This window comes from Amblyomma maculatum, chromosome 8 (assembly GCF_055883805.1).
Source record: "Amblyomma maculatum isolate TAMU_Amacu chromosome 8, ASM5588380v1, whole genome shotgun sequence".
Lineage (NCBI taxonomy): Eukaryota > Metazoa > Arthropoda > Arachnida > Ixodida > Ixodidae > Amblyomma > Amblyomma maculatum.
Genome location: NC_139351.1, coordinates 37,627,624 through 37,640,601, shown reverse-complemented (window position 1 = coordinate 37,640,601; position 12,978 = coordinate 37,627,624). Strand labels below are relative to the sequence as shown.

Below are 12,978 nucleotides of genomic sequence, written 5' to 3'. Positions count from 1 at the left end.
AGTGAGGTGTGAGAATTACACCTGGGTCCATATTCCGAGTTTGCATCGTTATCGTGAGTGTCGCTATTTCCCCGACTTCGAGTCACCTGATTGGTGGAAATGCTGGAAAATAATTTTGCCACCTCTTCCGGTTCCGCAGTGGCAACACTCAGTTCCGGCGTTTGGACCAATCAGATGACTCGAGGTCACGTGAGATAGCGACACTTCGATAACGACGCAAACTCGAAATACGGGCCCTGGATACTCAGTGCAAAGGAGCAATAGACCAGCACTTTCCAACTAGTGCTTCATGAACTGGACAAAGTGCCCCAACATCTCTGCAACACACAGTGGAAAACAAAAGAAATATTAGCAAAGCGTGTCAATGGAAAATGTAGAATAAGAAAACATCTGCAGGTTTCTTGAATTTACCTTTGGCCAAAGATGCCATTCGTGTTCTCAACTGAGAACGGAAAGAGAGAAGGAATTGTTTGAAATGCGACTCCTCCATTCAGTTTGTTTTTGCCCATTCCTCAGCACATTTTCATTTCAGATAGTCAGGAGAGACATTTTGTTTCAATTGTTCCACAAGCTTAGTGCTGATGGTGTCAACAGGGAAGAAGGGATGATGAAGGCCCACCTCTTTGTTTCCCCGCTTCTTGGGGAGTTCCCCGACGACTGTAAACCTTGCGGGCTGTCCCACGCTGCCCAAGATGTCGCCAATGTCGTCCAGGTTCAGGGACGGGGTTTCCGGCTGGACAAATGTCGAGACAATACAAGCTGGTCACTTCATGCTATGGTGGAAGAACAAGCTAGGTGGTCGGACGAAGGCTGCGCAGGCGGTAAAAAGTTGTGCATACATCGCGCTGCCCGCGACAGATGACGCTATACGCAAAAGGGCTCAGTTTTCAAACCTAGACGCTGAATGAAAGCAGATCCGGACGCGAAAAAAAAAAAATGATAATGACGCGTGTGTTCAGCACCCAATTTGCAATAGACACGAATGTTGGGTAGGGCTGAGGCTGAAAATTGTTTTAATAAATAATACTTTTGCTCCGCGAGTTTCGGCATGCCCTGCACCTTACAGCGCTCGCGCTCGTCGCTGCCAATAGGAGCATACGACACGAGTCGAGCGCAATGTCTCTGGACAATATTTACCACTGCATATGGCGTTGCAGCAATGCGCTTTAACTAACAGTGAAAGCGGTACTATAGCGCATCTGCCTTAGCCAGACGGGAAAGCAAAACTGACATTCTAGTAGAAATCAAGAAAAAGAAATGTGCATGGGCAGGACATGTAGTGCGAAGAGAGGATAACCGATTATCTCTAAGAGTAACCAATTGGATTCCAAGGGAAGGAAAGCGTAGCAATGGGCGGCAGAAAATTAAGTGGGTGGACGAGGTTAAGTTTGCAGGGGATACAGCCAGCACAGGACCGGGTTAATTAAAGTAATATGAGAGAGGCCTTTGCCCTGCAGTGGGTATAGTCCGGATGATGATGATAATGATCAGACTGGCTCCGAGGCTTTTGTTCCCGTTACACACTTCTTGATGAAAAACACAGCTGAACCGACGATACACAGAAGAAAGACACACATGCACACACACACACAGACAAGGACGATGCTTATTGACAACTAATTAGTATTCACATCCGTGCACCTTCTTCTTTGCTCACTTCTCCTAAGTACAGATCACTTCCTTCACTTTATCATGTGTGCTCAGCATTCCCCTGCATTATTATACACTTCTCTTTTTGGATAATTGCGCAGGCTGAAATTCGTTCTTAAGTGACAAGTAACCAAGTGCCATAGCTCGCTATATAGCTAAAGCCTGCTTCCGTAAATGCCTCCTGTCGCGGTTGGCCGCAGCGCTGCCGCTTGTTTCCCTTTTCCTCCAGAGGGTTCGTCATCACTCTTATGATGCCATGGTGAGCACATGCAGCCTCATGATTTAACCGACGTGTGCACAGTGTGCAGTTGCATTGCCATGTTTGTTTTTGAAGCCTTATCATTATCTCACATTCTGCGATGAATGAGAACACGTTTTAATAGTGCGAGATGTTGCAGTGAGTGTGTGCTGCGATAGCTGGCCGCAAGTTCAGATGGACAAGGAATTTCGAGATTTCCAAAGATCCAGATAGGACTAGTAATTACTATTGGAGACATATTCAACATTTCAGATATTCTCAAAAACCCCCCTGAGGACAAGAAAGCCATCGCATATCGAGAAATAGAGTATGCCTGGCCTTTGGCACAGCTCAGTGCAAGTCCAGCCAATTCAATGCGTTTGGCACAGCCTGGCACAGGAAATCTCGTTTGCATCTAACTGGCTTAACACAGATGTTCCACCCAGATGTTCTGTCCAGGGGTGCTGAAGTGTTACTCTCTTTGTTGGACCTAATAAAGCGTTGAGTATTCTAGCTATGAACCTCCACAAATGACCCGTGCGGGGCTGCTTTGCCGTTTCTCAGAATGCCACATTTACGATGCTTAACATTAGAGAAATATTTTTCCGTCATTCAAGAGCAACACCCACCATCCTGGCAATGGGTCCGCCTTTCTTCTCCAGCTCGGCCAGGGCGTTCTTGAAGGGTGTTGGGGTGCGTGGTGTGTTCTCCATGTGGAGCCTCTTCAGCACGGGCGTGTTGAGGGGCTCCTCTTCACTGCTGCAACAAGAGAACAGGCGGTCAGGGTGGACCATGTGCCCTGTGATGCAGCTCTTACGGGCACAGCAGTGCTGTAGCCAAGGCACACTGAGGTTTGCAAACAATGAAAACGAAAACCCAGCAACATTACATGAGATCGTTGGATCCTGTCATTTACAATCACCATTAAAAACAGCTGTGTAAATATTTGAAAAGAAAAATTTGAGGCATTGAGGCATTTTACAATTTTTTCTAGATGCACAAGTGAATGTGATAATCTGACTAATACAGCAGGAACTTGAGGCTATGATCCTAGTTGCTGCATTGTTCACAGAAACCTGTCCAATACAGACTCGGTTGCTATGTTGCGACTGTGGCAGTGTTCCCGCATGCTGCATTGCAAATGTTCCTTTACTATGGCCGTCCACTCCGCGCCAGCACATTGACAGGCTACATTTAGGCGCGTTGTTGTACCATGGGTTTGGTCGCGTAGCGGTCGTTACACATTTTATGACAGAGCTGCCAGCTCCCTTGGCGGTAGCAATGACTACGAGTCAGCACCAGTAAGATAAAAAAAATTTATATATACAGTCATGCTTCGTTAATATGGACACTTTGGTTTCCGACCAAAACTGTCCATATAGCAAGTCATCCATAATAACGAGTCATGAATAAAAATGAAAAACGAAGTGTCGATGCTACCCTCTTCTCCATGAATCTGTCGATCCAAAAAATATCATGTCTGTTCTTAAACCTTGTTAGCCATCCTCTTGAGTAGCTGAAGTCAGTAATGCCTAGACAGAGAGTAGAATAATTTTTCTCAGTAAACATCACCCTGTTTCACTGAACAAAATATTCCGTAAGTCATCATAGCTAAAACCTATCAAGACGGAGAAGGATCGGTACCGCACCCATAATGTTGCCGAGGCAGCGAGCCTTCTCTTGAAGTATTTCATCGCTCACGACAGCATCATTCGCGTGCACATTCCCGAATCATATTAACAAGGCTGACTTCATTTCTTCGAACAGTGCTGGACGCTGTCGGACTGTGGCTGACGCTGCAATACAGACAAACCATTTATCGGAGTCCTGTAGCATCGATGCAACCGTCGACCTGGCGAGGCTGAGGCCTGGTTTAATTTGTGTCCAGTCCTTCACGGCTTGGATTGACTGAGATGGCTTTTGCCGCTTGTATTCACAGATTTCCCAATTCTTCGCACTGTTTTTGCCTAGTTAACCTCCCTTCCTTTCCGTTCTTCTGATTCCCTCTTTTTTGCCTTGTACTGTTTCTGTAAAGAAGCGAGGGAGTCAAGCTGGCAGGCTGCTTTGCAGAGGGCTATCGAACATCCCTTTCCTGCGCCATTTGTATGTGTTCCTATGAAACAAACACTCTAAGTACAGTTTAGTTTAGAAGTACAGTTTAGAACGACGGGTACCCGACTATGAAGAGCTCAAACCTTAACAGCGATGAAAACCAGGAGCATGAGAAGGAAGGGCATCCAGGACTGGACGCCCGGTCCCGCCTTTCTTTTGTCACTCTACTTCATCAGTGTTTTAACTCTGACCGAAAAGCGTTAACGGCTTCATGGAACACACTTTGTGATCTGGGAAAGAAAAACTTCAGTTCCCGCCCCCACTTTTTGGCGCTTATCTTTCTTCCTATTATTTCTTTCTTATGCTTTTACCGACCTCTCTGTTCACATTAAGCAGAATTTATTGCTACCACATGTTGCTGTTTTTCCGACTGCGGCCTCTCGTTCCGGCACTGTCACTGCACCCAGAAATCTCCCGGTTCCCTCCTTTCGGGGTCTTTCTTACTTAGCTGACCCTCAGTTTCCTGTGTACGTTCCTTTCCACTCTTGTGCTCTCCCCTCCCCCCATTCTAAAATGACAACACGCCCGCTTTGGTTCTTTCCAACCCCACAGGACTCATTCAGGCATCCGGCCGCATCGGCTGTCACGTAGGTTCGCGGCCTGCGTGCCCTTTTTTAACTTGTGTTCGAACTCCCCTGCCTTTTTCAAAGGATGTCCAAATTACCGAGACAAAAATGCATGGGCCCAAGTGGGCTGTATGCATTCTTCCCCTGTCCATTGTCCAGACAGCGAGTTTCCATATTAACGAGGCATAAATATATTGAAAAAGTTTCATCCCCAGAAGAATTGTCCATAAATCGGGTCGTCCGTGTTAACGGGGGTCATATTAACAGGGCACGACTGTACATTATTTACAGGGCATTGTACAGAACAAGATCAGCACAAGGACCAAAGGCTGCCAGCCATATGCGACTGTCCTCACACAGTGACGGCCAGGGAGATAACATCGTGTCCCTTTCTTGTGAGCAGCACTGCACTTGACCTACCCTTGTGACGGTCCCTATCTCCAAGCGGCAGCGCTCTTGCTTATGTAGCCCGGGAAACCGCAGCCAATTAAATTGTCCAATCAGGAGGCAGCACTTGTTGGCAACCCGAATGGTCCAATCAACGAGTACGCTTGTCCCCCGCTTTAAATCTGCCGTGGTGCAAGAGGGGTTCCGCCGCCAGAGGACCAGCGGCAAGATGTCTCGGATTGAGAACGGGTTGGGGCTTGTCACTCGGCTAACGCCCTGAAAGAGGGTGTTAGCCAGAGGAATAATGGCATCCGGCTGAATCGGAATTAGCAGGCACAACAGCGTGGAATCTAGCGGAAATCTAGACACTGTTCGTAGCTGGTTTCTGGTGATACTGCAACTATCAGTCAGTGGAGTGTTTGCCTCAGATATGGTGGTAGTTACGCACTGTCCTCTTTGTCATCTATGTGTTTACGGCCTTCTGTGCAAGCGCATCGAGTGCAGTCCCTGTCACGATGTGTTTGCATTTGTATCTGGGCATTGTCCCATCACACGTGTTTGACACGAGCTATGCAGCCTTTAAAAGCAGATCTCGTGCTACCTCACTGTTTGCATGACTACACCCAGAGCGTTGCGATATGTCTCCTTAAAGCAGGAAGGCACTGACAAGCCCGGAGGTCGATAGTCGCGCGATACTGTTGAAAAATTGGTCAGGTGTACAGTACACAGAAAAGACACGAAGTGCGCAAGCGTTGATCTACTCAGAGCCATCAGAGTCGTCCAAACTCGAGTCGGATGACGAGTGCTTGTCACTGCCCACGTCCCACAGAGCATCATCCTCTGTGCCGTCCAGCACGTTGCTGATGCTGCATTTTCTAAATGCCTTTAGCACCATCTCTTCGGGCAGAGATTTCCACGCCGACAACACCCAACCACAGACAGTCGCAAGCGGTGGACGTCGCAGGTGGCCGGTGGAGGTGGTCGGGTTGTCGCCCAGCATCCATTCATTATAGAGCTCGCGCACTCTATCTTTAAAAGGCTTGTTTAGCACAACGTCTAGTGGCTGCAGCACAGACCTCAGCCCACCAGGTATGACCACGAGATCAGTCTTGCAATCGCACAGGGCCCGTTCTACGTCGGCTGTGAGGTGGCCTCGAAACGAGTCGAGAACGAGCATGTTCGCTCGCTCAAAAAGAGCACCAGGTCGCTGCTTCCAGACGAGTCGGATCCACTCCAGCATTAACGCTTTGTTCATAAAGCCCTTTTCATTGGCCCGGACAATGACATCGCGTGGGAACTCCTCCTTTGGCAATTTTTTTCTCTTAAAAATGATAAAAGGGGGCAGCTTCTTCCCATCGGCTGTGCACGCGAGCATCACAGTGAATCGCGAGTGCTCGTTTCCCGTAGTTAGAAGCTTGATCTGCTTCGCCCCTTCTCGGAAACAGTTCGGCTTGAGGGCATATCAAACCACACGGGTGTTTCGTCAGCGTTTCCGATCTGTCCCATCATGTACTCGCGTTGGTGCCAGAGTGCAATCACACAGCGCCGAAACTCGATGAGTTTGTGTTCAAACTCTTCGGGCAGTTTCTGGCACACAGAAGTATGGCGCCGTAGTGAAAGCCCTGCTTCTTCATGAAGCGCCGCACCCAGGATGGCGAGCCCTTGAGCAGCGTTCTTGTGAGTCCCGAGGCACGCGCAGTCTCTACCGCTTTCACGCGGATGCATTCGGCAGTCACAGGCAGCGACCTTGCACGCAGCTCCCGGACGAAATCCGCAGCCTTGGCTTCTAGTTTTGGATACGGTGCAGTCTGCCCATGAAATGATGTTTTCTTCTGATTGCTGCAAGTAGCAATATGCAGCTTCTGACTCCGCCAGTACCGAACGCTCTTTTCGGATACTCCAAATTCACGCTGTGCCGCCAGGTTACCGTGAAGCTCCGCATACTCAATCGCCTTTTTCTTGAAGGCGACGGTGGATTGTCGTCGGCTTCCGCTTATTTTGAAGCAAAAAAGTCAAAAGCTGGCTTCTAGCAGAATAACTAGACTATGGTGGCTAGCTCCAGACAACGGAAACACAAAATGGCGATGCCACGCCGCGCTGCTGCTTATGGTGATGGAGATGTGATGAAGGCTGTTGACTTCAGCCGCCCATTGTTGCAAGACCTCCATAGTTTTTCCACCAATGACCGGTATATAAGACGAGGGTCGACTTTTCGCCACAAATTTTTGAAAAAAATTCGACCTATATTCGGGTTTCTACGGTATATATCTGTACAGAAGTGTAAAATCTACAAAAAAATTCGATATCAATTCTATAGACCAACACCAATCTGTGACATAGGCACGATGCGGTCCCGCTTCTGTCGCCAGGCTGGGCCAACTGGGGGTGAAAAGTAGGGTTAGCGTCCATAGGAATACATGGAACCGAAAGATTTTAACGCAATTTTCTCATTTCACAGGGCACATATGATATCGTTATTCGGCAGAGAGAAACTATGAACATATTAGAACAGATCACGAAAGTATGAAATCTCATTAACGAGGCGAAGTATTTTTAAAATACCGCGAAACGTATGCGGATGCGAGTTGGGAGGGCGACCCATAGAGACACATGTAAACACAACTTACCGCTACATTTTACTAGGTTTAGCAGCGTTGAACCCTTCTCATTTTTTGGTGAACGTCTTGTATCACGCCCCGACATCATGGCACACTACATAACCCTTGCAGGTACTGCAAGTCTGACGACTTGCGGGACCGTTCACAGCACGACCGAGCTCTCCGCGCACAGTTGCAGACGACAATGCACCACCTGCGCTGTCGTTAGCAGACGCTCCGGAGCTGGAGGCGGCCGCGGTGGGTATCGCCAGCTGCGCTGTCGTCTGCTGCAATGCACAACTCTCTTTCGGTCCGTATTGTCGTATGGCATTTGACAACTGCCTTTTAAATGTAATTCTGTCTAGGATATATCACTTGAGGGACAGTATTATCGAGGTAATTTACCCCATGCACCAGCATATCAGACTGTAAACAAAACTGCGCGTTCGCTACATGAGCCTTTTTGGGGTGTCCGGATTCACAACATAGATTATTCGGGGAGTTTAAGAGTAGTCTGCCTTCACAATGTCGCAGCATATTTTGTCATACAGTTGTTCAAAACGATGGCCAACGTTTAACGACCGGCCACCACTTTTGGTGCCCTGCGAAACGAGAAAAATGTTGCGGTAAGTTGCGTTTACATGCGTTTCTAAGGGTCTCCCTCCCAAATCGCACCCCTATACGTTTCGCGGCGTTTTAAAAATACTTTGCATCAGTCATAAGATTTCATACTTTCACGATCTGTTCTAGGATGTTCACGGATACTCTGCACCGAATAACAAAATCAAAGGTGCCCTGTGAAATGAGAAAACTGTGTTGAAATGTTTCAATTACATGAATTCCTATGGGCGCTAACACCTACTTTTCACCCCCAGTCAGCTGCGGCGCCGCTTTTTAAACACGGTGTTGGTCTATAAAGAATTTTGTATACACCTTTTCTGTGCGGAAAGGCATGAATCCAGGTGGAGTTATCATATCCCTGCTGAATACAGTAAACTCTTGTTATTTCAGCCTTCTAGGGACCAGAGAGAAAAGTCTATCAAATGGGCCTGAATAAAACTGCCGAAAAATATTAGCATCACAGTAATTTTATTTGATGAACACTTTTCTGCATCTGAGATGAAACCAGTTTAATCTAGCGCTTTGCTTTGTGCACACTGTCAGCAAGGCCCTATTCAAAAGATGCCCCGTCGCGTTTTGGGGATGCTTCAATGCACTGTCCAAGAGGGCAGGAAGTGAAGCATCCCCAAAACGCGATGGGGCCGTTTTGTGAAGAGGGACCTTTCCTTTTCTTAAGCCACAAGAGGGCCTTCCCAGCACTGCAAGCCCACACAGTGGAGCACTGCAGTGAAGCACGCACTGCAATAAAACTGTGGTGATTTTGAACATCTTCAGCGTATTTGGTAATTTTCGAATAACAAACATATTTGACTCGTGCTAGAATTTTCGAAAAGTTTTTGCACACCCCTAATAAAGACCAAGTACAAAAAGCACCACTATGAAATAATGATGCTACTCAACGAGGCTCTTGTATACGGTGTCACTTCGGAGTGCCATGCACATCTCGACTTATGAGTGGCATAGTATTCTAGCGCAGGTGATTGCCAACTGTTTTCAGCCCTGCAGCTTTGCTCAGTTCTCAGAGCCTCGGATGATATAACACCGCATGCGAGGAGCTGCCACAGCTACCGTGCCATACTGTAAAAGGGGAAACAGAGGTCCTTGCCGTTCTGGGACGACTTTGCCTGGAGCATCTCGATAATGCACGTGCAATGAAGTATATAACAAAAATAGGCAAATCAGTAGTTGCCACGCAGTTTCAGAACAAAAGCAGGAGACCGTTTGTCAGCTTTCTTTTCTCAAAATAAATTTGCATCAACTGAATAGCCTTTGCAGTTTTCTCAGTCATTCATTCATTTGAACATCTTTTCCCTTGAAATTTGAATTAATGAGAATCTACTGTAAGTTAGGCAGGAAGCCAGGGTGTCACAAATGTGGAGAAACCCTGTGCCATGGGGACAGGTTCGTTTCTAAGCCAGGGTGGCCAAAAACCAGATTATTAGACGTGATTAGCAAGTGTGGGGCTCACAGCTGACACACGACAGCTCGTTGTCCTTCCTGCAGTCAACACTGTCTGCTCCACGACGACAGTGATAACAGCAATCGCTGCAGGCTGACCACATGCTCACTCAAGGGCAGTCTCACTGCCATGACAAATGCCCCTCGATTACTCACTAGTAGCCACATGGCTACAGAGGAAAGGCCCTCATAGAAACTTCTCAGCTGAAGAAAAATCTGTCCTGGCATAGGTGGCCTTCGTCTGTAGCCCTAAGGCTGCTGCACTTGGGTGGATGACAAATTTTTCCTTCATTACAGCTTACACATCATTACAGTCTGATGTGTGAGCTGTGTTTATGAAATCCTAGAGTTATGTGACACCCAGTATTTTCAGTCCCCTTAGCTAGCTATCTAGAAGATTAAGCCTTGGCCTAACTGCGATGGGTAATTAGTAAGGTGCAGTAATTAAAGCAGTCCATCTAGCAAACGGGCTCAACATTTGCTGGACTCTCCCATCAGGCTGAAACATACTCATGATTGCCATCCACTGACACCAAAGCTGCTCCCACCTGGTGACAGTGTTGGTCCGTGCAGGTGACTGTGGCTGGAGTAGTAGCGGAAAGTCATGGATGGAGGCATGTGGATGCGGCACATCACCTCCACGCACAGGAGTGGATGTCCGCTGCACGGCAGTACCCCTCATCGGGCACAGGGAGCCACTGGCCGGCTGGTTCAGAAACTGCACACCAGGCAAGAAGGGATGTCAGCCACCCGACTGTCAGACAACCTCCAGAAGATGAAATATTTGGCCACCACACTAAGCACTACATGATACGCTGGAACCAAATGTTGCCGCATCATAGGCAGGCGTAAAGCAACCCCTCATGGAGGTGCACTCATCTCAGCTGTTTAAGACTTAATCCGTGAAAAAGCTTCCATTTGACCTCGCGCACGTGGCGCCCAACCACAACATAGTGGCTTATTGCCAACACCTCAGCGCCTTACCTACCACTGAAGGAGCCTTTGGTACAGCAGTCGTGAAATATGCCGCTCACTGCAAGTAAACTTTAGCGGCAATGTATCAATACTGATATGGGCGGGGTCAAAGGCATGTGGATGTGGCCCTTCATCACAAACCTCACTTACTGTTGCCAAGCAACTCCACTTCTCAGTGGTGCCAAAATTTAGGTCTCCTCTGTGTGGCTGCGCTTTCTGCACTAGCTCATAAAAATCCTTTATCGGCACAGCCCGTTCTTACGCAACCTAGCACTTGCACTCTATGTGCAGTGGATAAGGTAAAAATGCAGATACAAGCTGTGGCCACGTGTTGGCATTTGTTGCACGGCTAAGCATGTGCATGGGATTGTGGGGCCCCATCTCTTGGAAAAGAACATAAATCGTGCAATTTTAAGGATTTGACTCCATCCTTTCCGCTACACTGCAGGTCAACAGTTACTGAGTCAATGGGTACATTGTAAAAGAGGTAGATCTTTATGGTTATTCAGACTACTGTGTGAGACCTCAGACGGTCTGTGCACACTGCTCAGAATATTGCGATTTTCCCCGAAAATGCCTCCAGATATCTACCAACTGCAGAGAAAAGATGTTGCCAGACCCAGGCAGCTTTGAGCTTCTATTTGAACTCCACTACTCGCCTTCACAGTTGGCAGGCGGCAGTTGTTGTGCAGTGGACAGGTAGGTTGGCTTCACTGCAACGTGCAGCCTACCACAGAGAGGCTGCCATCTGCTGACGCATATCAAGCTGCTAGCCAGCAAAGGACAAATCCACAGACAAAGTCTGTTTGTTCGACATCGCCATACTCACAGCATGTGGCATACATGGGAAACGCTGCTTACTAATACAAGCACAACCGTGGCATTGTCCGCTATGGAGTGTGCCAAGCAGCTCGCACTGCTTCCACAGGAAGAGAACTCACAGGGAGGCTAGCGCAGGAAAACTGGTGCAGCACAGCTTCCGATCAAGTGCCCAAGTACAGGTGGTGCTAGCCACACTGACAAAAAATTTTAGAGGGCACTTTGGACCAATAAAGTGCGATGAGGCAGAAGCCATTATAGCGCGGTGGATCGTAGCTTTCCACTACAGTACCTCTATCTCCCTCTCTTCTCTCCCTCCCACCTTCTTCCTTTCCTTTACGGCGTAGCATATGTGTCTGCGGAAAATTAAGGCAGATACTGCGCCTTTTCTATCTTGTAAATCAATTTCAATCGCGGCTGATGCCTGCTGTACTAACACCTCCTAGACATCTGGGTCTGCTTCTGTTTGCTGTGTGGTGCGGCGTTTGAGGAAGCGGCAAATGAAAGGGGCTGCACGAACGCTTGGATCGGACACCCGGCGGGGTCAGTTTCATATATGCATGAATCGGGTGGTGACATCATGACCTGTCGTGACTGTACATCGCGCACCTCTTGTCGAACACAACCAGCATTTCAGTGAAGGCACCAAAGTTCACCGGCATTCTATAAGTCGTTTACAGGGGAGGAAAGGCGCTGTATCTGTCACTCACGAATTCCCGCTATTATCCTCACGATAGACAAGGAGAATTATGAAGAGCGTTTCACGATCCGGGTCGTGGCTCAGTTAGTAAAGCGCTCGGCTGGAGATCCAAGGGATGGAGGTTCGATTCCCGGTGGAGACAAGGTTTATTAATTTATTTTTAACTCTCGCTCTCGAAAGTGTGACACCCTCTGCCGATAGATCCTGCTGACAACAATGAGAGCTTAAAGACTTTCGCCTTAAAAATCAAATATGTGCATGCTGCGCCACATGCCTTGCTGTGGATGGAGAGAGAGAAGCCCAGTCGTGAAGACCCGAGGCAGCAAATTTTTTACCTCTTCCTGCTCCCTGGGCCGTAGATGACTGACCAGCTTCCCAGCACAGTTGTGATTCAGCCCTTTCTGGTTGAAATGTCACACCTGTGGCACTGCAATATGTTACGTTTCGCCACCGACAAGTGTGACAGCTGATGTGGCCACCGCGTAGCAACAGACAGAACAGCGAGTGTTTCAGCCATTTCGGCGCCGTCCAGTCGGCCGCCAACGCTTCCTCCTGCGAACGTGTCTCGACGTGTTCTTGCCATGCGCCAAATGTGTGTGCGTGCGTGTGCAAACACTGGCCAAGCCCGGCGCTCGAGGGAGAGTGTGTCGCCCTCGCCCGTCTGCAGGAGGTGGAGGAGATGCGGTCGCACCACCTGCGATTGAGTCATCTCGTCTTGTCTGAATTTGCAGGGCTCTCCCTTTCCCTCTGAGCTGGCAAGCTTATAAAAAGCAGCGGCAGACTCCGCTGAGACAGAGACTACTTTGACGTGCCGTTGACACGACGCTAGACACCAGCTGTGTGAGAGTGTCTGTA

At 48.3% G+C, this 12,978-nt stretch overlaps 1 protein-coding gene across 4 annotated transcripts in view; it reads right to left on the bottom strand.

Annotated features, from left to right (window-relative positions):
• Positions 1 to 12,978, bottom strand: part of LOC146181002 (myb-related protein B-like) — a 95,361-nt gene that overhangs the window by 24,324 nt on the left and 58,059 nt on the right. For 3 of the 4 annotated variants that reach the window (XM_084576219.1, XM_084576221.1, XM_084576222.1), the window contains exons 12-14: positions 10,178 to 10,347; positions 2,518 to 2,647; positions 620 to 733 (exon numbers count right to left, since the gene is read on the bottom strand). In XM_084576219.1, the coding sequence (XP_084432345.1) occupies positions 620 to 733; positions 2,518 to 2,647; positions 10,178 to 10,347 (414 nt within the window). The remainder of the gene's footprint in view (positions 1 to 619; positions 734 to 2,517; positions 2,648 to 10,177; positions 10,348 to 12,978) is intronic. The other variant, XM_084576220.1, reaches the window with a different exon arrangement.